A 27,784-nucleotide genomic window follows, 5' to 3' on the forward strand; every position below is an offset into this window, starting at 1 on the left:
CCCTCCTACATCAAAAAGCCATTGCAGACGAAAATCTTTTGAAGGAATCTGATGCTCAAGAGAGCACCTGTTGGTAAACTTTTATTGGACCATCACTAGAAATAGTACAAACCCTTACAAGTATATACGTGCATGTCCACAACTAGTAGAGTTTGGCTTTATTGGCTTGACTATAACTATTAAGACTTAAAAAGTAAAATAAGTCATGGATATTCAAAATCAGGTATCTGAAACACTTGATGTCCTTAAGGGGTCATTTGAATATAGCCTTTGGGCCTCCATTACAGGAGGTTTAAGGTATCACACTGTGAAAACTTCATCTTGGCTGGGTTTTTCTTGTAGTTTTTACTGAATGGTTTTGTCTGTGTAACCTTTTTAGATTGGTGTTAGCGTTTGTGTGTGTGTGTGTATGAGCGCAAGTGTGTGTGTATGTCTGAGTGTGCGCAGTAATGCAGCACAATGTCTGAACTTAACAATGGCACACAATAAGACCTACACATCTACCAAAAAACTAGCAAAATAGAGCCATCTTTGACTCCACTTAAGGCAACTGCTCTCCCACTTTTATGACTGGGTTCCCTGAAACAGTCATAGCATTAGACTGCAACAGTTGCATGTAAATACATCCAAATGCCGAAAAAGATCATATCAAGAGACAAACAATGACAAGTCAACTAACTCCCACTCATGTAATGAGTTGCTGCAGCAATAATCTTTACAATTAACACCATGCTTGACCATTCTGTATTTAATGACATAGGTCTGGTGATGGTCAATATTACTATAGCAAAGTAGTATATTATCCTTAGGAAATTCATGAAATGGGACAGAGATCTCACCTGTATCAATAATAATTGGCCATGTCTTCACATCTACAGTTACTGCTGCTTCTTTGGATTTCAGTACCTTCATTAAAGCTTGTGTAGTAAGGATACAGGCAGACTTGCTAACCTAAAAAAGATAATATCGATAATAGCAGGAAATATAAAACAAGTGTCACAGCATAAAAAATAAATAAATAAATAAGAGCTATTAGTCTTTTGACATTTGTTTAGATTATTTAAAGACACTGGATGATGACATTTCTCTTTTCTTGGCTATCTTCCCTCATCCTGAATTTCTCATCTTGCAGCCTTCCATGCTTATCATGCATGTCTTTTCCTAATGCTCTTTCTTGACCTCCTTAATCTTACTTCCATTCACTGTGGTAACTTTTACTAAAGACAGAGGTTCTGCTTCCTCTGCTTACATATAACTATCTTGCAGAATGCTCTCTCCTCCCATTTCAAAACTCTTCCATACAACTGATGTGACACTCTTCACTTAGTCAAGAAATCACCTTGACTTAATTTATTATGTGTATTCTGGCTCCCTACTGTAATAGTGAAACAAGGTCTTTCAAATATCACATGGGAATGAACACTAGGTTTACAGCACAATTCAAGATCTATTTGTGAGGAAGAACAGCTCCTTACAATCCTCACAAAGAGGACATTGCTCCCTAAACCACTTTACTCATACAATTAACTCTGAAGCTGCTGCTTCTCAGGGAAAAAAGAAGTTATGCACTTACCATAACGTTCCATCTGAATTGTGTTCCTTCATTTGGTCTTCAACCGAAGGGTTTGGATCTGATATCAGATCTGACTTGGCAGAAAACTACAGCTTTAGGACCCAACAAATCTGAGCTCCTCCCTCCCCTACCCATAATGCCCTGCTCCCATTCATCCCTCAGATCAAGTTTGCTGCCCCCCCCAAATAAATGTGTAATACAAATTACAAATACAACTCTTACACACACACACACACACATATATATATATATATATATATATATATATATATATATATATATATATATATATATATATTATACATACAAAATGTAAAAATAAAAATAAAGGGCGGTCACCACGGAGTCAAGCATAAAAATCTGTTTAGTTTCCTAATTAAAACCAAATAAAACCAGCAACATAAATAAAAATGAAATGAGCACTTTCGGGTTTTCCAAATTCTTCTTCAGATCTGCTATCAAAACACTAAAAACGCAAAATAAAGTTCTTAATATCCAATATGAATAATTCATCTGTGGAGCCAAAATGCGAAGACTGCGTTCACATCTACCCTAAGGGTTATAACCAATCATCACCTTTGCAGAAACTGAACCAGCCAACCAATATGGGCACGAATACATAATGTTCCAAAAAATCATTATTTAACATTTGACCTGTCTTGTTGGATCAAATCACATCAAAAATGAACCAGCATCTTCATTTCTTTCAACTTCTAATCATCTCCATGTGGCAGCCTACTTTAGCCAATTAGACATCTCTAATCTTCTGGCCAAAGGTGAACAGTTATCTGCATACATAAAATCTTTTCTTGGTGCACTATATGCCAATAGTGTTTGTTTCCAATTGGTCTGAAACCCTCTAAGCAGAAGCAATAACTAAACCCAGTGAGAACTCCATTCAAATCTACACAACCTCTGATGCCAACCAATCAAAAATAACCAAAACTTCCATGGAGAATAGTTCAACCATTTCTCAAACTCCTCTCACATTCATCAAATATATAATAATATGCTTCTTCTTAATTCCTTTGGAAATCCATAGACTACAATTATATTACATAACCTAATCCAAATCTATATAAATGCCACATGTATGTCTCATTCATAAACTCGCTCAGGTTACCTCCTAAGTCTGTGCCCTTTAAGTGCGGATTTCAGACATACATTTCCATTCAGTCCAGGATATTTATCAGCTTGAAATTTAAATATCTGATTCATTTCCTCCCGTTCTGTCACAGCTCTAATACTGGCCCCTCGAGTGACTTGTAATACCATAAAACTAAAACGGTGACCGTTATTCGAGTTGATGTGTCTAGCTGGTGGACTTTTCACATCATTAAGATGGATATCACTCATATGCTTGAATATCTGTTCTTTCAGTTGTCTATCGGTCTTACCGACGTAAAACCCATCACATAGATAGCAATATATACTACATGTTTAGTCTTGCAATCCACATACGAACCAATGGATAACCGTTCCACAAACAAGATGAAAAACAAGGTGGAATGGATGTCCAAAAAGTATTTAATGTAGACAGCAGCAAACCTAGTAAAACAATAAATAAAATGATGTAAAACTCTGTCCACTGGTTAACCCAGGTTTCGTCCTTGGGAAGAAGTCCTTATTGCAAGGACGAAACCTGGGTTAACCAGTGGACAGAGTTTTACATCATTTTATTTATAGTTTTACTTGGTTTGCTGCTGTCTACATTAAACACTTTTTGGACATCCATGCCACCTTGATTTTCATCTTGTTTTTACAATCCACATACACCTTACTAAAATACCTTCTGCCAGTGACTGGATGTAAAAAGTAGTTCTTGGTGGAAATGTATTTACATAACGTGCATGTCCTGCATGAAAATGTACCTATCTTTATAGATTTAACATTCTCATCCAAATACATGTTGTTGCAAAGGTGCTGTTTGAGATTGCGATTCCTGCTAAATGCAAAGGTGGGTGCTTCCCCTACTATATACTTAAGAGTAGTACCTGTCTTTAGAGTCTTCCAATTATCTTGAATTACATCGCAGACGTATTGAATGTCACTTGCACATGTAAGAATAACTCTGCTCTTATTTGTTGTCAATTTTCCATCTCTTGTAGCTGGTATCTGTCCATGAAGGAAAGGTTTTCCTACATCTTTTCTGGTAATTTCTGCATTCAACATTTGTCTTGCAATTTCTTCACGTCTGCACCCTCTCAGCCTAAACTTCTGTGTCATATCACATACTAGCTTCCTTGAATTAGCCATGCTTTTTCTCACATATGCATAAACAATGTTTTGTATCCAGATGGGCTCCAATGAAGTCTATCAACTGTACCAGGTGTAGCTGAGATTTTCTCAGGTTGATGGAGATGCCCAAGGTTGAGGCTAGCTGCAGTAGTTAATCCCTGGCTTGGAGGAGTGGATGCCTGGTGGGAGCAGTGAGGAGCCACTCATCCAGATAGGGAAACAAATGGAATTCTAGCAGTCCCAGGTGAGCTGTGACTAATGCCATACATTGGGTGAACACCCGGGGGGCTGTGGTGACACCAAAAGGGAGTACTCTGAACTGGTAATGACTGGCTCCCAAGCTGGAAATGGAAAAATCTTCTGGAGCGCCTGTTCATTTTGATGTGACAGTATGCATCCTGAAGGTCTACTGAGCATATCCAGTCGTCCTTTTGCAGGAAGGGCAAAATGGATTGAATTGTGACCATTCATAACTTCGAACTGGAAACAGACTTGCTCAAATTTGTCAGATCCAGAATAGGTCTGAGATTCCCCATTTTCATGAGCACTAAAAAAGATCTGGAATAGATGCCTGATCCAAACTGATCTTGGGGGATGGTCTGGATGACTCTTTTTTGCGAGAAGCTTTGAAATTTCTAATACTGCAGCCTCCCTCTGACTGGGTGGAACATTGGGGAGGGATCTGGTTGGAAAGGGGTTTGGAAAAGAGAATGACATGGCCTCTGGATATTATGTTCAACACCCACTGGTTATTTGTTATGGCTTCCCAGGCTGTTGGGTGTAGAGAGAGATGTCCCCTGATTGCCTCTCTAGAGTACAGCAGTTGAGCAGTCCTTCAGGATCGCTGATTGGGTCTGTCCAAGAAGGTATCTTGAGACCCTTGGTTCATCAGAGCCCCTCTGCTACAAGGGCAGCATCTGCCATTAGCACCATTTTCTCCTCTGCCTCAGGATGAAAACTCTCCCAGAGATTCCTGGAAAGGACCTCAAGATCTTTGGAACCACAACTTCTTGCCACCTCATTGGTTCTTGGAAAAAAACATTGAGGGGTAGCAAAATGGGATTCTGACAGCAGGCAAGGTCTTCCCGTCCTTCTCATTCTGAAAAAGTGTCTCTAACAGTAGGACCAAAGGAGGATGATCCATCTAAGGGAGAATTAGTAAAAGATGCCTTAAAGGGTTTGGTGCAATCACAGAGAAGCATTCAGGCATATTGCCTTATAGCAAAGCCTGACCTGGCTGCCTGTAAGGTACCCTCTCCCGCAAGTGAAATCAACCTTATAGATGTATTCACTATGGAAAGGAGGGTGGCCATTCTGGAGGAAAAGGTTTTCTCTTCTTCTGAAGACATGGACCGTGGGGGCAGAACTGGAGAGCTCCTTAACTAGGCCTCTCTGAAGTCTGGTCACATGTGCCAACAGTTCAGTGCCTGCAAAGTGAAGGTAGCTAAGGCATACACCCACTTCCCATATCTATCCACTGCCCGAGAATTCCTGCTTGGAGGGTACACAAAGGAGCTTTCTTGAGCCAGGTCCTTTTTCATGGCTGCTGCAACCACCATGGCATCAACAGGGACACCCTTGATCCAATAAGGTCTATCGGAAGGTGCTGTAAGGACCTTATCTGGATATTTGGGGACGGGTTCCACTGTGTCTGGCTCCTTCCAAACCCTGCAGGAGATGAGACCAATGAGTGGATCCATGGGGGGACAGCCAAGATGTAGATGGACCTGACCTAAAAGCTTCCAGGAACACCAACTTGTCTGGGTTAGGGTTTTAGACAGACAACACACCTTTCTGGCGCAGGACTTCCATGATGTCTCCAAATGAGACATCCTCAGGTGGGGATCTTGGGGTCCCTTCCCCTTCCTCCAAATCTGTGACCTCAGTGAAGGATTCCAGAGAGGACTCCATGTGCCTCCTTATTCACATAGGCTTACGAGGGACTTCCTTGGTGGGATGTTCCAGGGTAGTATTGGAAGACTCAAGGTGTTCCATCTGGGAAGAAACCTGAAAGCTCTTTTGGTCAGGCTGTCTGGAAAGAGACAGAAGGGATGCCTCTTGCACAAATTCTCCTGAGGAGGGACTGGTCTCTGAGGGAGTGAGAGCAGATTCTCTCCTAGAAGTAGAAAGAACCTTCTCCACCACCTGGAATGCTGAGGGCGAACGGGAATCTGAGGTAACGACCACCGGAGCGGAAGCCGTGGTGGAGAAACCCTAGGCGTTCCCGCCACTCCCAGATCTAAGAAGGGATGGAGCTGAACTATTATGTGCTGAGGCTCCAAGGAGAAGAGACAGCTCCAAAAACTTCACAGCTGACATCAACCCCTCAGATCTGACAACTACACTACAGCTCCAAGAGTTGCCGCGATCTGAAACACTTGGGGCAGAACTACTCAGGACAACCACAGCTTTAGGCTGTGCTATGTCGGCTCTAGGGATCCTTGGATCTGACAACTCCAAAGCTGGCAGTCATATCAGAGGAGGAGAGATAGGGACAAAATCAGGCGGAAGGCTACTGGATCCAACAGGGGATGGAGCAGGCAAGACCCCCAGCTGAATTTGTGCCTTGAGGAACTTTATCAGCATTCTGTCCACTTCAGCTTTAGAAAGGCTCTGGGAGGACCAGGCACATGAATCCACTGAAGGAGGCCTAGAGAGAGGTCTTGGAGAATGAAGAAGAGGAGACTTGTGTCTGGAGGTAGTAGGTTCCGGAGAGAACCTGGGGGATTGCAACCGGACAATTTTATTGCTTATATTCAGATCCAATGGCTTAGTTTCCAAAGCTTTGAAAGAATTACAAGAGGGCTCCCCAGGCAATGAAAAATTTCTGTCTGGGTACCTCTTCTTTTCCTGAGCCTCTGAAGTGGATGGAGAGCCAGAAGAGGAGGACGGCAGAAGGCCCCTCAGAATCAATTTGTTTCTGCAATCAGTTTAGGTGCACTGATTGAATCCAGCACAGAGTGCAAAAAAAAGTCAAGGTAAGAGGCACCCAAGCAAACCACATACTCTGTGTGAGCATCAGAGAGGGAAATTTTATACCCACACATAGCTAACTTTTTAAAACCTGCTGGTTTGTCAGACATGGTAATCACCAAACTAGAACTACAGACAACAACTTTTGAATCACAGAAACAGGATTTAACTATGGACAGACTTTAAACAGTTAGAAGTTATACAGTTTTATAGAATTTAATTTTCTACAGGAAGCAGTAGGGAAAACAAAGAAAGAAAGCAGCAGTAAAGGATGGACCCATGCGAGTGAAGAAAAGGATAAAGGGTAATGGAGATAACTACCAGAAACAAGAAAGATTTAAAGAACAAAAACTTTGAATTTACTCACAAAAAAAAAAAAACAACAGGAGTTCAGATAGTTGCTCTCCCATGCTGTTTGAAAACAAGGCAAACGAGAACCGAGAGATGAAGGGAGAGCTCAGATTTTTTTTTATCCTAAAGCTGTAGTATTCGGCTGAGTCAGCTCTGATATCAGATCCAGTCCCATAGGTTGAAAACCAAATGAAAGCAGCAACTTCAGATTATGAATTTCAACTCCACTGACATCTACTTAAATAAGTGAATGTCTGCACCCAGACTCAAAAATAGCCGAATGAAGCTAATGTATGCTACCATCCGTTTTCTTCTGAAGAGATTCTAGCTGTAGTCTTAGTTTACTTAGCAACTGTTTATCAATTTTTACAAGGAAAAGGCCTTAAGCCTATGCCATGAATTTAGTTCTGCATGCTTTATAGGCTTTAGCAACTTTGACCTATATGTCATGGATGAAAAGGATCCTTAAATCATTCATACATTCCTTGACTATTTGCTTTAGCAAATTCTTGACTGCAAGGTATCTAAGGACTTTGCTGTCACTCAGTGAACACAAGATAATTACTCTAAATCCTGGATAACACTCCAGTCTTTCATAGGATGTGAACTTAATACACACACAAACATATATAAATATATATAATTTTATATATATATATATATATATATATATATATATATATATATATATATATATATATGTATGTATGTATACACACACACACACACACACACACACACACACACACACACACACACACACACACACACACACACACACACACCAATGATAACTCTAGAGGAATGACAATTCATCTCTGTCCTGTCTTCCAGATGTGGGAAAAAATAAAGCATCTGTCAAAAAGTCACAGACACTGAATAACACAAGAAGGGCATGCACATTTTGCTCAGAAAGTGCCCCAAGTGAGAACACACCTGTAGAATGAAGCACTGTGAAGCAGAAAAACTAACTGGGTAATTGTGCTGCCTGGTCCTTAAACACTCAAACTTTACCTCCTTGCTACAAAACTAGGTATGCTACATGAAGTAGAAATAAGATGGAACATAAAATCACAAAAAGCAATATAAAACAATAACTCATATTTATCTAATAATTAGACAAATGAACCTTTGAAAAAAGTCACCACAAAGCTGCCATCGCAGTAAGTCCTGCAGGTCAAAGGACCAAAAAGGAAAAACACTTTAACCTACATGACTTTGAGAATGAACCGGAGGATCTCCCTGTTTATGTTTAATTGTCAAACCCTAATCATCGAACCTTACTTTACTCAAACCGTCATACCATCACAGTTGGCCAACATAAAGGAAGCATAAGGAAGTACTTACTTACCAGTAACTTCACTATAAGGAAACCTAACCTTTCCCCGCTATACTGCGATCTCAGAGTTTGTTCATATAATTAACGGGGGGTGTGGGGAGCATTCAACAGGGAAGTCTCTAGGGACAGACAGTAATCTTGTGGAAGTCTGGAACTTGGGTGGGAAGAATAAAGATCCAGAACATTTTCTTTAGCAATATTTAAAAAAAAAATCAGAGAGAGAAGTGGGATACCAGCATCTTAAAAAAAAGCCGTGGTGCCTGTACTACTCAAAGAGACTAAGGACCCCTCAGATCTAGCTTCAATTTCAACCCATGACTATGAAGTGTAGAACATTTTGAGACAGTTTCAAGTGTTGTCAGGATATAAAACACAGATAACACAAAGGCTATAGTGGTAAAGTATGTATCCACACAATAACTGGTTCAGCAACACAGACACACACACACACAAACAACATATTACAAACTATTTAGGCGTATGCATTAAAAATCGCAGCTACCAGACTCCTCAACTGCCCCTACTTGGGAGGAACATTCCAATCTTCAGGGATGACTTATTCCTGCAATTGATGTACCTATCTTTGTAGGTATGTCCTTATTTTCGATTTACCCCTTCAAACCTTTTCTGAATCCTGCTTCATCGCACTTGATTTCTGTGACTGTCTAGTACAAAAAAAGTACTAGTGGCACTAAGAAAAAGGACATACATCTTACATCTCTCCTTTTCAGAAGCAAAAATAAATGACCTTAAGAGGTAGAATTTTGCAAAACAGTTCACTGAAGTCTACAAATTCTACACTTTTTGTTTAATAATGTGCTTGTGTTTTTCCATCATTTTGTCACTCTGTTTTTAAATATGTTTCTGAGTAGTAATCCACATTCCTACTGGAAGCAGGAAGAGTTATGTGCTACTTAGTGTTCCACTTTTATGCTAATTAGATGTCCAGATTTTTGGTTGGATGTAGCTATTTTTTTCAAGGGTCACAGGTTGAGAGGTTTGATAAAGACTAAACAAAAGATAATACAAAAATTGAGAAGCTAGAAGCTCTTGATTATAGATATGGATAGTAAGATACAAACGGACAATGTTGCATGTCCCTTTAGTTAGACAGGTCAAGCATATTTTTATCAATGGGAGAAGTTGTGAACCATAATTAATAAAATGTGGAAGGAACTTATATGAGAGGGGAAGGGGACAAGAGTTAAGCGAAAAAAGTTGATTCTACTCATACAACACAGACTACCTAATTTTAACTGACACTTCAGAGCTTTGCAGTGAAAGCTCATACATGTATGTTTATATGAGTGTGAGAGAGAGAGTGTGTGTGTGTGTGTTTGTGTGTGTGTGTGTGTGTGTGTGTGTGTGTGTGTGTGTGTGTGTATATATATATATATATATATAATTATATATATATATATATATATATGTAGTAGCTATATAAAATTATATTTTATATATAAATAGATATATAGCATATGTATGAACACAAACATAAGGTTATAAATCAAAGTGGAAAGGAAGGGATGAAGATGGAATGGGGGTGGAGTTTAAGAAATAAGACACAAGGAGGATTTTGGATGCAGGTCCTTAAGAGGAACCACCACCATCATACAGAATATTATATTTATAAAGCAGCCAAGAGTATTCAGAGAAGTAAGTCACCATGAGAAAGGAGATTTTACCAATAAGAATGACTGCAAGTAAGGGTAAAGAAAATAGGCAGGAGGAAGATGAAATTTACTGGAGAAAATTAGCAAATTAACCAATGTATTGGGAGCAAATAACTGGAGAGAAAGATACAGTGAGTTGAGGCCCAGCAAAACTCTGTACTGCAGGCTACAGACTATCTTCCCAGCTAGGGACGGATGAAATACAAGCAAAGAAAAACAGAAAGGGAGGTGCTGAGTAACAAAACTGCTCTGGTAGAGTTTTTACTTGTGTCTAGAACAGAATTCACTGTTGAAAGAGAAAAATTAATACAGCATATAAAATACTGCATGGTAACTGTAAGAATCAATCAGAAGAGGTAAAAAAAGACTAGGAAGAGCAAATGGAAAGGTAATTTACAAAGAAACAGTGGAGGACAAATGCATGGCTCCCACGTTTTCAACAAAAAACCTGAGTGCCCTAGTACTCCCTTGCAGAGTATAAACTATAGCAAATGGTGGATGTGTCGCAGATTGGTTACTGTCTGCAGGAAACATCTTGCAAGTTTTGAGGGACCATCACACATTGCTGGCTGAACCAGCTACACTTCTGTCCAGGGCGACTTAGTATTTTTGCCTGGAAGTATATGCACTGTTACTTTATGCACCAATCAGACTTCAGTGAAATGTTCTTCATGTAGACAGCAAAAGCTAGGGTGTGAAAGGAGATTAAGAGATGAGACAGTGAGATAATTTGGAGCACGTTTTTTTGGGGGAATGTAACGATTTGGCAGATTTTAAAAATACCCCACAGATTACTTTGAAATCTTGACGGAACAAATGTGTAACTAACGAAATTATTATTTTGAAATGGGATATAGGATCTTTTTTTTTTTTTCTTAAACACCTTTACTGAATTATCACCGCGGTAGTGGTGCTGCGGTAGCGTTGTCACCTCGCAGTAAGACGGTGTCACGTTCGATTCTCAGCTGGAGCGTCTTCTGTGTGGAGGCATGCGTGAATGGGCGTGCCTTCGTTGAAGGTTGTGCGTTGGGGCTGACAAATGTGTAACTAAGGAAATTATTATTTTGAAATGGGATATAGGATCTTTTTTTTCTTTCTTAAACACCTTTATTGAATCATCACTGCGGTAATGGTGCTGCGGTAGCGTTGTCGTCCCACAGTAAGACGTTGTCGCGTTCAATTCTCAGCTAGAGCATCTTCTGTGTGGAGGCATGCGTGAATGGGCGTGCCTTCGTTGAAGGCTGTGCGTCAGGGCTGGTAACTCGGCACGTAAAAATCCCCTACCAAACATTAGCGGACCGGAGTTCCGCTGTGGCGACCCCTAACCGGGATAAGCCGAAAGGCGCAGCAACAACAACTACCTTTATTGAATTATCACTTGTGACATAGGCACATTTACATTTATATAAAAGTAATCAAACTGTACTAACAAGTTAAAATTACACATTATGCTTCACATACATTGTTATACATTATATAACCTAAGCAACATTACATAAATTATTCAATTGGTACCCCCTTATTTTTTAAACAAGATACATCTTTATTAAACCATCACGACATAAGCAATCATACATTTATATAAATGAAAACAAACCACACCGATACAATCCTAGTTGCAAGCATTTTACATCACAAACCAAACTGACACAATTTCAGTTGCAAACATTATACATAACTTATAATCTACCCATTCGTTTTCAGTCAAACATTACATAACTCATTTAAGTCCTGCTTTCTTTTAAACCTCATTATTTACACAATTCACATTTTTTCCTATATAGTTTGCGCCTACCTTTTTCTGAAGATATCAGTTTCAGTTGTTTTATCTTTGTTACTATATGTACTACTTCTAATATAGCTGGTTTAGATTTTGATTTCCATTTTCTACTACTGCAACTGCTTTTTTGGCAGTCACCATAATTAGAGACAGCAAGGTCTTACAATATCTAGGCAATTCCAATTCTGTATCACAGCTCAGAAAAATCATCTCACTTGTCACACCAAACTGCCCATCCAGCCTCTCTGACAGTGCATCCTGCAGGGAATCCTTAAATTCCGCCATGGGATACAAGATCCTAACTGCCCAGACATAGTAATATCTTTCTAATTTTAATGCTATTGGCTGCTATAAAAGTACATCACTAGATAAATGGATCTCAAAAGCTAAACCAGCTATAACTGAAGTACTGAACATTATAAAGGAAATAAAAGAACTGAAGGTGGGATCTTTAGAAAAAGGGATGGAGAAAATTACACAAAAATGAATGGAAGGTGTGGGAAGAATACATACAAAATAATGTACATGAGTATGAATAAGGTTTAAGGGAAGGGAGGAACTGAGCAGTTCATGTAATGCTAGACTGAGCAATAACTGTTAAAAAGAAAACATGTTATGTACTTTGCAAGAAAATAATGAAAATGTTACTGTGGTTTAGTTTGTTTTCTCTTAATATAGGAAACATCAAGACAATATAAAATAAAAGTTTTTTGAGTTTTTGGCTGTGGTTCTCCTTCAACCCCAGGGATCACTTCAGTGGCCTTGCTTGACAGGGGCACTGGGAACTAACTTTGGGCGGCATGATGCCAGGGAATCTTCTTTGGCTAGGCTTATATAGGCTCCAGGGCCGTTAGCCTAGTACACACCTATGAACCTATGTATGTGTACCTATGTCATTATTTAAAATGCGAAGGTTTAATAAGGATGCTAAAATATTTAAGCTACTCTGTGATCAAAGTATTGACAACATTTAAGAGGAACATCCTATAAGAAGGAAAGTGTTGTCTCCAACTGCCTATCTGTGCAGACAGATGAATTTCTTGGTTCAATGAACTTAGGAAACATTTAAAGAACACAAACATAAAGGAGCTTCCAGAGCCAAAAAAATGAGAACCAAAATGAAATGTACAAGAGTCGCAAGCCACAAGCTATATGACCCAACTCTCAAGAATTCTAGAAGGTAGTGAAATAAATAAAAAAAAAACTTTATTAAAGTTAAATGCTTTGCTCCAAAAAATCAAGACTTCATCACGACAGATTAACTCCTGAATTTCTGGACCAAAGTGCATAACTTTAACTGTGGAATTCTTGAGAGTTGGTTCATGTGGCTTGTGGCACTGAAACACTTAAAGAAACATACAGGACTGGAGTGAAAATAAGCTGCAGAGTCAGCCACAGCAAAACAATATGTTTAACAAGGAATATCATCTTTTTGATTAGTTGGCAATGTATGACACAAGTGAAACGCCATGGTTCTGAGAATCTTAAAGGACAGCCATAGCCAAAAACTCAAAAAACATGTTTATTTTATAATGTCTTGATGTTTCCTACAGTTTGAACACCACTCTGGCACTTTATTTTAGATGGTATACCACAGTCTGCCCACATGGGTCCAGCATACTAACCTGAACTTGATTTTTTAGTTTACCTCTAGAAATCCCACAATCCACTGTATGACAGTAAAATATTGCATCAGAAAGGTGACTTATCTGAAAAGCTCTTGTGCTTCCATTCACTTAGCACTGTATGTCACAGACTTCCTACTTTCTTTTACTCAATCAGGTTTAATTAACAGTTCTTGTGGATTGGTGGCTACCATAGTCTGTCTTTTGGCTCGCCTTGCAACAGATGCTTTCTATTTGCTTTTCACTGAGGTTGCTTTTCAAACTCTATAATTTACCTTCTTTTGTTATTTTTAATCGTTCAACTCTTTTCACCTCCCCAAAAACACTTCCCCTTGGTAGCTGTCAAACTGCTAGCATTATTGGGGGGGGGGGGCAATTTGCCCAAGACTAATGTACTACTGTTTTCTTTTCTATCATTACTATTATGAGTAGGACTGTTAATTGTAGGGCACACTGGACAGACAAAGATCACGTTTCCTCCGTTTTTAATCCATACTCCATTTCAGTTCATACCATACTGTTTAGCACAGTCACAGTTTCTCTACTCAAGAAAGTGGATAAAGTCAAAATAATTGCGGAGTAAAAGGACAAAATCAGAGACAATTTTTTTAAGTAGTATAATTCTATTAAGCAATAAATATCTCATTTTTCAACAACATACATTTTCTGAACACTTAGCATTACACTGACAATGATCATCATTAATTTGCCAATCAATCAAAAAATTATGAGGAACAAGGCCATAGCACAAAACAGGGGCAATTCTGTTAAATCAATGACAAATGTCAGGTATGATGCTTGCCTTCAGATTACAAGTCTTATGCAAGTTGTCATGACCAAATTCTACTAGGCACTTTTTAAACTAATACTGTCAATATATATTTAGACTACGGCACGGTCTCAGCCTTGCTGGGCAGGTTAGAAAAAAGATTTATCAAGTACCTGTGTAATTTATTTCTCAGATCATCATAATGCAGCCTGGATCCATGCAACTCGTACAGTGAGCAGTACCAAGGCTGCTCAAAAGCAGCTGTCACTAATCATTGCAGAAATGTCCACCCCAAGTAAGTGTGCAGTACCCAATTCAGAAATGTACAGGGCAGACATTTCTAGAACTCTACATCCACAAATGTACACCCATAGCTGGCATGCACACAATTTCCAAACACCTTTGCATATCAAGTTGTATGACTACAAAAAGTCAATCATTAACAGATTTTTAAATTTTATTTATTTATTATTATTTACTTATTTATTTACATTTGTTGACCAGGAGAGTCCAACTGGACACAGGTCCATTTTCAGCAGAGGCCCAGGGAGAAAAGCTCCACATTAAGTATTACTTGCATTATACAGTTAAAAAACATAGCATTTAAATGCGGACATTAGTCCAGCTGAGGACGCAAGACAAGAATAAAACATAGATATAAAACAGCTGTAGAACATAGCACAATTTTAAAATATGGTGATATATACTAAACATGGTTACAAATGTAGTTGAGATTCATCAGTGAACAATTGATACAATCTGTTTTTGAGGTACATAACAGTCATTACCAGTTGTTGCTACAAGATGTTAGTATTATGTGGTAGGTAGCTGGGAACATGAGTAGCCAAGTTTGCTAAGAGTTGGTTGTTGATAGGGGGCCAAGAAAGGTAGTGGGTGGAGTGGATGGTATTGGGGGGGGGGGTTGCAAGGGCATATCTGGCAAGTTTTTAAGTGTGATTTTAGTAAGGATTTGAAGTGGGTGCAAGAAGTTACAGAGGTAACTGAGGATGGGAGGGAGTTCCAGAGTTTTGCTACAGTGCAGGAGAATAATGCTTCTCCAGCAGAGTTATTGGCTCTTGTGACCTGTAGGAGGTTTTTGTGGCTGGATCTTAGTGGTCTTGTGGTTATGTAGGGTTGGAGTTGATTCTGGAGGGATGGGACTTTTAGTGGTTGGTTTATTAGTTTGTGGACGAGTGAGAGATGGTACCATTGAAGAAGGTGGGGGAGCTCTAGCCAGCCCAGTTCTGCTAGTGAGAGACAGTGGTGAGTACAGTAGGAAGCCCCTGTGGCGAATTTGGCGATTTTGTTGTAGCAGGTTTCGAGCTTATTTAGGTCGCATTGACTAAGGTTAGTAAATATTGGAGAGGGGTAGAAATAAGATGAGAATTTGCTACCGAAATTTTAGCTGCTTTGGTAAGTAGTTACTGATTTCTATATAATGCTCCTAGCTTTTTGTGCACTTTTTTAATGGTCACTGAAACGTGAATGTCAAAGTTCAGTTTATTGTCTATTTCTACTCCTAGTAATTTGGTGTGTTCTGTAGGATGGATGGTGGTGGTGTCTTTTGCTATGATGTTACAGTGAGAGCTGTCTAGGGTAAGTTTGGTGGGTTGGAAGATTAGTAATTTTGTTTTGTTTGGGTTGAGTATTAGTTGGGCATCAGATAACCAGGTTTCAATAGAAGAAAATGCTTCCTCTGTGACTTTTTGCAGTTTGGGTGGGGAATGGGCTGTGCAGATGATGGCTGAGTCATCTGCGTATTGTATGTGTGTGCCATGTGTTGTGTCTGAAGCTAGATTATTGGTGAAAACAGAGAAGAGTAGGGGTCCCAGGATGGACCCTTGGGGAACCCCTATGGAGACTGGTAGTTGGGGGGATAGTTGTCCTGCCAAACAACTGCTTGTTGGCGGTCAGATAGGTAACTCTGAAACCAGTTGATGACTGGTTGAGAGAAGGATAGGTTACTGAGAAGAGAGATGAGTTGTTTGTGTGGGGCCATGTCGAAACCTTTAGAGAGGTCTAGAAAGGTAGCTGAGGAAAGATAACCTGCATTTTTATTTTGTAGGATAGTGTTAGAGAAATAGAGTAAGGCAGTGGTGGTGCTATGGTTAGGTCGGAAACCATGTTGTGTATTGGAGAGGAGGTTGTTAGCAAGGAGGTGATCTGAGACTTGAGAATGAATGCATCTCTAGTATTTTGGAGAGTGGCGAGAGAATAGCTATGGGGCGGTAACTGGTTAGATCTGTGGAGGGGCCTCCTTTGTGTAGTGGAATTATGTGAGACTTTCCATAGTGTAGGAACATAACTTTCTGACAGAAATCTGTTAATCAAGAGTGAAACTGGGTAGGCTAGAGCGTCAGCTGCAAGTTGAAGGTATTCACTTGGGAGGTTGTCTGCTGCTAATCTGGTGGTTTTAAGTTTAGTTAACAGTTGTTTTATTTTGGAGGTAGGAACAGGAGAGAAAGAGAAGTTAGTGGGGAGATTGTTAGTTGTAGTTGATGGTGTGGGTTTATGGGGGGGGGGAGTTGTGTTGTCTAGCTAGTGATAGTACGGTTTGTGTGAAGTGATTGTTGAAAGAGGTAGCAGTATTTTCGGAGGAGTGAGTTAAGTTACGAGTGGGTGTATTTACTTTACCTGGGTGGAGGATGGAGTTTGAGGACCAGAATTGTTTGGGGTTATCTTGGGAGGAGATAAGGGCAGAGTGGAAGTATTGGATTTTGTCCTGTTTTATAAGCTTTTTGGTTCGATTGCGTAGTTCTAGGAATTTTTGCCTACTAGAGGGGGTTTTGGTTTTGCGCCAGTTGTCCCAGGCTTTATTCCTGTTTTTCATTTCAGACTTGGTGTTTTTTGTAGCCATGGGGATGGTTGGGCTCTAGTTAGGGAATGTCTTATGGGGGCGTGGTAATTTTACTCATGCTTAATACTGTTTGTTTAAATGAAACATTCCTATCAATAACATATTTTTTTTTATTTTATTCATACTTATTTACTGTTTATTTAAATCAAACATTCCTGTTAACTGTTACTTTGCACAAACAGAAAAAGTGCCTCTGCTTCCACACCAAAGAGCAACTACTCAATTCATATAGACAACACACATCTATAAGATGTCCCAGTAGTCAGAGACCTGGACACACATGTAGACAGCAATCAAATCTTTGAGCATCGTGTGCCTATAGTAGTGAAGAAATCAATCTTAAGTTGTGCAATTTATAAACAAAGGTATGGCATCTAGGTTCAAGTAGGTCATTGCTCCTCTGTATTTAGCACTCAGACCTATCAATGAATACAATGCTCCATTTGGTAAGTACCTAACCAGGCTCATCTAGCAATTGGAATGTCCACAGAGGTTCCTCCCTAAAAGAATACAGGGTGTAAATAGCATGTCTTATGCAGACTGCCTCAAAGCCCTCTCCCTGTATTCTGTATCTTACAGGCTTTTGAGGGGAAATCTATGCCTGGCATACAAGGCACTGGTGAAACCCACTCTGATGGACCTCCTGCATATCTGCAAAACAAACAGCGCCAGAATTACCCATTCTAAAGTCTTAAACCTTGCATGTGATATAAATAGAACCTGTTGGAGGACACAGTTATGTGTTCCCAGAGACTAACCCCTTCTCTTCCATATGAAGCAGAGTTCCTACCTAAACCAATTCAAGTGTAATTAGGACAACTAAATGGGGAACCTGAAATTAATCCCTGGTTTGGCACCTATGTCTCAAACAGACATATGCAGCCTGCAAATAGTTCATCTTCCAAGCCCCTGCTTACATTGCCAATGGTACCAGAATTTGTCAGAGATTTGGGATGCATGGCTAGAATTAAAAAGGCCCCACTTGTCATTAACCTAGTACATATCTATGAATCCATAGCAATTAATTCACAGCAAATCTTTGAGACTGCAAAAGCAAGTAATAGGACATGAAAGTGATAATGGGAGTGTGAATGCAAAGCAGAAAACATGTGCATACATTAGCCAATTAAAAAACTAGCAGGCGCACAGTAATTGGCCAATTAGCAGTGTTAGTAAGGAAAGCAAGTTAGCCATTGGTTAGTCATTCTGTGATGATAAAAGCATAACTCACAATCTGCCCTGGATAAAAGCACTACACAAACACTACCCATACTTACCTCTTATACTGTATTAGAAATTACTGTTTGCTGTATTCCAGAGCATAAATTATGGGTAATGATGTTTATACCCCTTACATGTAAACACCACTTCCTCAGTACTTGTGTTGTACACTGTACTGTCATCATCACTTTTTCACCAAGGATAGTCGGTCATCCGTGCCACTTAAATTTCAGCCTGTACATCTGGCCACACAGTGGATCATTATCCTAGCACCTTTGCCAATTACCCTAATCCTTCTAGACTCTTCCTGTAATAACCATGCTTTACATTGCACATAGCAGGTCTAGCAAAAGTGATCTGACATTCTCATTCAGAAAAAAAGCATGAAATATTAACCCAGCAGCTACAGGTATCATCTCCTGCCACCACCTTTTGTAAGACATCAGCAGAGGTTAAGTCCTAGTGTAGGGTGAATACATTAATTTAGACAACTACGAGCAAAGTGATCTTGTCTTCCCTCATTTATCTGACAAACACATTTGACATTAGGCTTAAAAATAGCACTCACTGCTACAGTACTCCAATAGTTATTGTCCTTGTTTCTGATTATTTCCCCTCTGACAATAATCCTCTGTGTTCAACCCCTCAACCATGCAGCATTTTTGCCTTGTTTAAAAAAAATTCCTACACAACTTACTTGTTCGAGTCTTCATCTGATGCATGTGTCTGTGCAACTAAGCATTCTTATAAACGCAGTCTGCATTTACAAGATGAGGGGAAACAATAATTCTCTCAGCTCACTATGTTTTTCACAGAGGAGAGGTAACATATCCCTCCCAACTTTTCAACAACTGCAGCCTCCCCAGCTCACTGAAAGATTACACAGAGGTTCATGGTACTACACTGTAACAGTAAATCGGTGTTACATTTCAGCATGTAGCCATCTGCATGATTATGTCACACTATGCTGTAGAGCATGGTCAATGGTAGTTTTGGGAGGGGAGGAATCAGATACTTGATAACGTACAACACCATCAATATACTGCTACACTGCTGTTGCTGACCAGTACTTACTCAAAAGTATATTCTCACTTGACAACTTCATTTCCTGGATCCTGTGTTAAAATGAGTAATGAACAGCAGTTATGCATGACTAAATTTCTGTATAATCCCATGACTGTTAAATACTGTTTGCGAAAAATCCTATCAAAGTACATAAACAGAACAGCCACACTGCTCAGCCATAAGGACAAACATACCTTAACACAACACAATATTAGAATGCACTCCATATGTTACTATGGTACATCAATCATCTGCTTACTATACTCCATGTTACCTAGGTCAACTTTTCATGAGTGATGCTTTGCCTTCTTCCCTTTCACCAACCCCATTTTCTGTGCACAGAGGTGTCAGCACTATACTAAGTATTTCTAGGCTTACTAAACTTTGTCTACATAATTACTTGTATTATAATCCTTCTCGGTTCATAATCAAGCTTTCACTCCCAATTACTTATGCCAGTAGTAAGCATACTGCACTACAGAAAGACTACAATAAATTGAACTGCTGTCAGCCACATGCTCCAATGCAGTTTTCAAGACAGGCAGCCCAAAACAGACCACAGATCAAAAATCACTGCAGAAGACCAAAAAAAAAAAAAAGAAAAGAAAAAAGAAAATCACTTTTATGTTTTTTTCAGAAAAGAAGTTATTTGGGTACTATACCCAACATAGTTACTAATGGGGAGTTTTCCTACATGCCTAGCTATCAAATAATATGCATATCCTTAAAAAGACCATAGGTCACAATTAAAGCAAGTAATAGGACATGAAAGTGATAATGGGGTTAGTCATTCTGTGATGATGGTATCATCTCCTGCCACCACCTTTTGTAAGACATCAGCAGAGGTTAAGTCCTAGTGTAGGGTGAATACATTAATTTAGACAACTACGAGCAAAGTGATCTTGTCTTCCCTCATTTATCTGACAAACACATTTGACATTAGGCTTAAAAATAACACTCACTGCTACAGTACTCCAATAGTTATTGTCCTTGTTTCTGATTATTTCCCCTCTGACAATAATCCTCTGTGTTCAACCCCTCAACCATGCAGCATTTTTGCCTTGTTTAAAAAAAATTCCTACACAACTTACTTGTTCGAGTCTTCATCTGATGCATGTGTCTGTGCAACTAAGCATTCTTATAAACGCAGCCTGCATTTACAAGATGAGGGGAAACAATAATTCTCTCAGCTCACTATGTTTTTCACAGAGGAGAGGTAACATATCCCTCCCAACTTTTCAACAACTGCAGCCTCCCCAGCTCACTGAAAGATTACACAGAGGTTCATGGTACTACACTGTAACAGTAAATTGGTGTTACATTTCAGCATGTAGCCATCTGCATGATTATGTCACACTATGCTGTAGAGCATGGTCAATGGTAGTTTTGGGAGGGGAGGAATCAGATACTTGATAACGTACAACACCATCAATATACTGCTACACTGCTGTTGCTGACCAGTACTTACTCAAAAGTATATTCTCACTTGACAACTTCATTTCCTGGATCCTGTGTTAAAATGAGTAATGAACAGCAGTTATGCATGACTAAATTTCTGTATAATCCCATGACTTAAATACTGTTTGCGAAAAATCCTATCAAAGTACATAAACAGAACAGCCACACTGCTCAGCCCTAAGGACAAACATACACTTAACACAACACAATACTAGAATGCACTCCATATGTTACTATGGTACATCAATCATCTGCTTACTATACTCCATGTTACCTAGGTCAACTTTTCATGAGTGATGCTTTGCCTTCTTCCCTTTCACCAACCCCATTTTCTGTGCACAGAGGTGTCAGCACTATACTAAGTATTTCTAGGCTTACTAAACTTTGTCTACATAATTACTTGTATTATAATCCTTCTCGGTTCATAATCAAGCTTTCACTCCTAATTACTTATGCCAGTAGTAAGCATACTGCACTACAGAAAGACTACAATAAATTGAACTGCTGTCAGCCACATGCTCCAATGCAGTTTTCAAGACAGGCAGCCCAAAACAGACCACAGATCAAAAATCACAACAGAAGGCCAAAAAAAAAAAAAAAAAAAAAAGAAAAAAGAAAATCACTTTTATGTTTTTTTCAGAAAATAAGTTATTTGGGTACTATACCCAACATAGTTACTAATGGGGAGTTTTCCTACATGCCTAGCTATCAAATAATATGCATATCCTTAAAAAGACCATAGGTCACAATTAAGATAATCAGTCTTCTCTCTTGCAATGTATGTTAAACAGTGATCACTGAGGTCATAAGGCAGGGTCCCAACATTATAAGTGATATCAAATTTGTTTATAAGAATCCAGTCTAATATAGTCTGTTTTCTGTTTAGTTCAGAATTAGTTCTGATTTAGCTTATAGCAGGGATACCATCAAGAAATTCAGCCACATCACCCAGCTTTGTTGAGGGATTAACAATGCCCTCCCATTAATTAGATTTTCCACACATACCCCAAGTAACATTTTGCAATCACCCATCTAGTAGGGCTGTAAAGGTTGCCAGGGAAGTACTCAGCTTGATACATAAATTCAGTATACTAAAGAAATGGAAGAAATGGTGGATTAGGTGTCTATCATGCCAGCTGGTATCATTTCTGTGGCACTGCAGATTTAGTTTTCCAGAGTGGATGTTTACATTACAACTGCTTGTGTTTAGGTGACAGAATCCAAAGACTGCAAATTGGTGAGTAAATACTGACATCTTCCCAACTGGTTTAGGTTCTTAGGGTGCCCGATTGAAGGGTGCATTAAATTCAATGATGGTCCTAATTAGGAAGAAGTAAAGGGGGACTATAACTTTTCTGGACCCTAAGAAGATAAAGTAAAGATAAGGTGCACAAGATAAAAAGATTTTCGAACCATGACAGAGTTCGCTGTCAACACAGGTACCCAAATCCTTGATGACTATGTCAGAGTTAAGAGGAATGGAAAAAGTGGCATGAAATCAAACATCTACAACAATATCAGTACCTGCAAACCTCAGGTACTTTTACCATTCAAAAAGGCTAAACAAAAATATTATTCTAGTCTAAAGGAAAACCAGAGTAAAATTACAAAACAGTTTTGGTCATCGATCACTAAACTTACAAATTCTGGTAAAAAAAACTGCTACCCTGGTCTTTCATGGATGAAACCATCAATAACCTAGCATGCAGACTTAACATAATATAAATGCTGCTAATTCACTTACTAAAACCAAAGGCTACCCTGACACTCAATAGATGGCTAATGTTCCTAATCTCCTATTAAGTCCCATTTCTTTTGACAGAGTACTCTCTACATTTAGGCACACTAATCAAGGTTACAATGCAACCCTATTTAAGATAAAGCCCCTCTTTTTCCTGTCAAAGTGCAGCTTTTACAAGGCACCCACACAGTCATGGATGATCAGCTAACCTCCCCCAGAATCTGTGCATATCCTAGATAGCTAACAACATTTACGTTTATTGTTTGACTAAGAAAATGAAAGGCAATAATGGTAACATTAATGTTAACATAGTGTCCACAGCAAACAAACGGCCATCACCTACTTACTATGTCAATGACTATTCAGTGTTAGTGGGAAAGTCCCACTAGGCTAGTGGTCTGTTCAGGTGAGACATGAGGTGGTATTTCTACTAGTAGAGGAAATTTGGCCAGGGTATCGGGGAACTTCCCCTAGTCTTTTCATAGGCTGCAGGGGAACCTTTACATCCACCTGAGCCCTACCTCCAACTCAAGCAGATAGAACCTTGAATTAACATCTCATGTGTAGGACAATTTTTTTGTCATGTCATTTAGTTCAAACTCTCACTCCTGTTCATACATTCTATGTAGGGGAAAAGTTTTGGGGCAATTTTAATCCAATATGTCCTTCTTCTTGCATCACATTTTCTCCAAGTATTACATTTCTAATTGATGCTTTTAACACTTTAGTCTACTACTTCAAAATCCACACACAATCCTCTCCCAGTCCAATACTCCAAAAATACAAAAACAGAAAGTCTCTTTTTTTTGGGGGGGCAGTATCACATAATAACAAAGCAAACTGAAGTTTGCTTCCTTTACACCTGGCATCCAATTGAAAAGTTTTCAGTGTAATACTGATGCTACAAAATTAGTAATCTGACAGCATACCCACACCATTGCTACAGGTCCATTATCTCAGTTGTTAAATCTACTTGGTGATCTTATTTGTTTCTTTTATCTAAGTAAAGAGAGAGAGGGAAATAAAGGATTCTGTGTGATGATCATCCTGTAGGGGAAAGTAATTGGTTATAGCTATGTAAGGCCAGACAGTTAATTATGAGTCTAAATTTACTTTGAAATTTCCTTGATTAAATCTAGAACTGAGGTAAGATCATTAGGCAGATTCAACACACAACACATTGAATGACACAGCTAGAAATTAAATATTTATTTCAGCAACACACCTGTGCAACATGATGCACATAATGAGGAAATACTCAGAGATACTCAGGGCTGTATCACCTCATGAACAACAGCAGCATCTTGCAACAACAAATATAAAGACATTAGAACAAATATGCAGTTGATTTGGGTGTAGAAGTAAGGTACTTATGGAAACCTGTGGCTGTACTGCAAGCACTCAGGACGTTATCAAAATATAGCACTGGATGTGGGAAACAGAAAAAGAAGGATCACACTAACACAGTAAACCAGCTGGCTTAAAAAAATTAAGAGAGCAATAACAATGGCAAATAACAAGGCATCAGAGAAACTAACAGCTTATGGAAAGTGGTTGTAAGGCAATGTCAAAAGGATAAAAAAGGTAGTTGACAAATGCCAGTCATGAAGGATGTCGTTATCAGTTCACTAGTCCAGAGGACATCAAGGGCAGATGGAAAGAGTATTTACATTGATGTCTGAAAGAAAAAAGTTTACAGAAACTATTGTCACATGCACTACGAGAAAATATGGAGAAGCCACCCCAGATAAAGCACAATGCACACAAAAGAAGATGAAGTCAGAAAAATCAGCAAGGCCAAATGAAGTCATAGCAGGTATGATAAAGATATTAAGTACAATAAGGAGCGAAGGGAAGGGAAGGGGGTGCATCACAGATGACTGCTGTAGAAGTATTATTGTGTCAGTTTACAAAAACAAAGGGGATACTCACACTGCTGATAGCACTGAAGTATAAAACTCCTGTAACACTGCATCAAAGTGCTGGAGGGAGTGAATAAATTACACAAAGTAGTAGAAATGTCAAGAAGCGGGTATGAGATTCAAACTGCTGTACCCAGATATCTTCAAAATATTCTTACCTGGAGGGACAAAATCATTTTTTATGAAGTACATGCTAAGGAAGAAAAACAAGAGTTTGCCCAACAAAAAGTGAGCTGTGAAACTTCTGCTTCTTGTTCTTCTGGTAATAAAAAAGCACAGATAGACTGTGCCAGTGAAACCTTTTCCAATGTTTCAACAGAAAATGCTGGAGAGAAGGAATGGAGCATGCGAGCCAAGTAGAAGAATTGAGGGTACTTTGGAAATGAAGCAGAGACAGGATTTGGAAGATGGAGGTGAACAAGAATAAAACTACTAACTTGGAAATTGACAAATGTGGGATTACAAAGCAATTATATTTGTGAAATATGACAGAACAAGAAAATCTGGAAATACTGGACTTTTTTGGACTTGGGGACTCAAGTATATACCCTACTTAATGTCATGAAGGGAGGGGAAGAGGAGGGAAAAGTTAACTGTACGTAAAACAAGTTTTTTCTTAATAATACTATTTGTATAGTGTATGATTTTCTTTGCATGCTATAAAGTTTTCTCAGCTGTTTTTAAGTATAATGGGGATATTATTGTAAACAGGTGCTCCTGTTTTTCCCCCTTCTTCTCTCTTTCTCATTGTTCAGTTTTAAGACATGTAGACAATGCAATGTAAAAAAAATCTCATTAAAAGAGCCAGAGCATGACAAAAGAAAATTAAATGTGCGCTTTCTCATTCTTGCAATGGGAAATGACTAGATTAAGGCCCTTGGCTTGATCTAGTAATGTTTTAAGAGAAAGCAAGTACATGAAAAAAGAATACTGAACATTAAAAGTTTTTTTTTCTAGCAAATAAATGTATGAGTACAGGCAATTCTCTATCTGGTTCTCAAGTCTCCATGCAGACAATATGATAAAAAGAAACTGGATACAATCTGATAAACAACAATTGGATACAATCTGATAAAAGCAAATATGCTGCAATTTGATAATGAGAAACTGGCCAGGAAATAATGTTCTCTGAATGCATTCAGGTGTTTTCCCAGCTGGGAGAGCTATAAAAATGTGACAAAACCAAGCAGTACTTAGTAGAAACACAGGCTGCACCATGCATTTGGACACAATCTGATAAAGGCAAATTTGCTACAATTTGATAATGAGACACTGGCTAGGAGATAATGTTTGTTGAAAGCATTCAGGTGGTTTCCTAGCTGGGACAGCTATAAAGATAAGACAAAACCAGGCAGTACTTAGAAACACAGGCTGCACCATGCGTCTTAGCATGGGTAACCTTTCTTTTAGGTTAACTCTAGTATACGAGTGTGGCTGTCAGTTTGGGACATTTGCTCCTATTAGGAGGGTAAAACTCCAATATATGAAGATCTACATAGCTCTGTGAGTTAGAATTAAGTTAACAGGTTTTAGGGGAGTATTAGTGGTGTGTTTGTTTTTTTTTTTTTTTGCATGAGGGCTTTCAATAAAACAAAACATTTTGTTAAGATTTGGCATAGGCTCAAATGGATAGGACAAAAAACAATTTCATAAAAGTTCAACCTGCCAAACAGTGTATGCATGTAACACAAAAATTGGAACTAGACATTTAACAAAAAAGCTGTTATATATAAAAGGTGGGAACAATAACTTTTTAATACAATGATGCTTTCTGTGATGTCTTTAAATGACAATGGTCTCGCAGATAAACACAAAAAAGAAAGAGTAGTGAACTATATTAAAAATAAAGAGTGCATACAGCCATGCTACAGGAGACACATTTGGAAAGAACTGAACATGTGAATTTGATAAAGAAAGGTTTTCAGGCTGGTTATTCAGCAGAATACCCATGACAAAGAAAAGAGGAGCTCCAATAGTGACAGAACAAGATAAAAAGACAATAATGATAGATTTGTAGTACTAAGGGGCTACTGGCAAGGGGAAGAGGGTTTACTATTAAAATTTCGAACAGCACTCAGTCGACTGTGCTATAGTCAGCAACGGAAGTTCGAAAATGTCGAATGTCGAAGTCAAAAAATCAGTCTAGGAACTGTTTTAACATGGGTCGAGGTAGGTGTTCAGTATTATTCTGAACTACAAACATCTCCCCTACCTCGACCCATGTTAAAACCCATTCCTAGATTGTTTTTTTTTTGACTTCGCAGTTATCATTTTCGAACTTCCGTGTTCGACTATAGTACAGTCGACGGAGTGCCGTTCGAAATTTTAATAGTAAACCGGGGAAGAGTATTACACTTCCATGTATTTATATTCCACCTAAAACTGCTATAACGGAGCTTAAGAATATTATGTCTGAGACAAATTCAGCAAGGAATATTACTTGTAAGACAGGAGTGGAATTTTATTTGCAGCACTGAAGAAATATCTGGGGGCCTAGAAGGGAAAGTATGACAAAGGAGGGTAGATTTTTGAAGACATTTATGAAAATATTTGTCATGGAAGATGTGAATTCGGTACTAGGAGTTCAGAGTGAATTTACAGATTATTCCTCAAGATACAAAAAGTGGGCTATGCCAGACAAGAGAGACGTTGCATTTCACAGGAACATGTGCATTTAACTGAAGGTCTTAATATGCACCCAATAACTATTCCAGATCATGCACCAATAATAACTAAAAGCACAAGGTAATGAAATAAAAATGAGACAATGACGCTTTCCCACCTATCTGTTGAAAAGAGAGGAATTTAAAGAATAGGTAGTAGAAATTATTCAGGAGCTATTAGAGAAGATAAAGTACAGTTTTGTACCTACCATAAATGTAGATGTTCGAAGATCCACATTGCTGCAGTCCTTACATATGGGTAGTCCGCTGTCCTCGGTCGGCCGAATACCAAAGTATTAGGCTGGTCAAGGCGCTTAAACTGACATCAGGACGTCAGGGTACAAAAGCGCATGACCGGCGCCATATCCTCAGTCTTTTCTTGCCCCAGATGTCAGAAGGCCCTAAAAGAAAGGCCAAAGCCAAAAACAGCAAAGAACAACCAACCACCCCTGCACTAACCATATTTACAATATTTACAACCCAAACCACACAACCACCTCTAACTACAGAGGAAGGAGAGGGAGGTGGACTGCAGC

The 27,784-nt window shown here is 38.9% G+C and overlaps 1 protein-coding gene across 3 annotated transcripts in view; it reads right to left on the reverse strand.

The window, feature by feature from the left end:
• DIP2B (disco interacting protein 2 homolog B) overlaps window positions 1-27,784 on the reverse strand; it is a 2,678,679-nt gene that overhangs the window by 562,020 nt on the left and 2,088,875 nt on the right. For all 3 annotated transcript variants that reach the window (XM_044083475.1, XM_044083472.1, XM_044083474.1), the window contains exon 28: window positions 840-951. In XM_044083475.1, coding sequence (XP_043939410.1) covers window positions 840-951 — 112 coding nt within the window. The remainder of the gene's footprint in view (window positions 1-839; window positions 952-27,784) is intronic.

This window comes from Protopterus annectens, chromosome 9.part0 (assembly GCF_019279795.1).
Source record: "Protopterus annectens isolate FY-2018-M chromosome 9.part0, PAN1.0, whole genome shotgun sequence".
In the NCBI taxonomy this organism is placed as follows: domain Eukaryota; kingdom Metazoa; phylum Chordata; order Ceratodontiformes; family Protopteridae; genus Protopterus; species Protopterus annectens.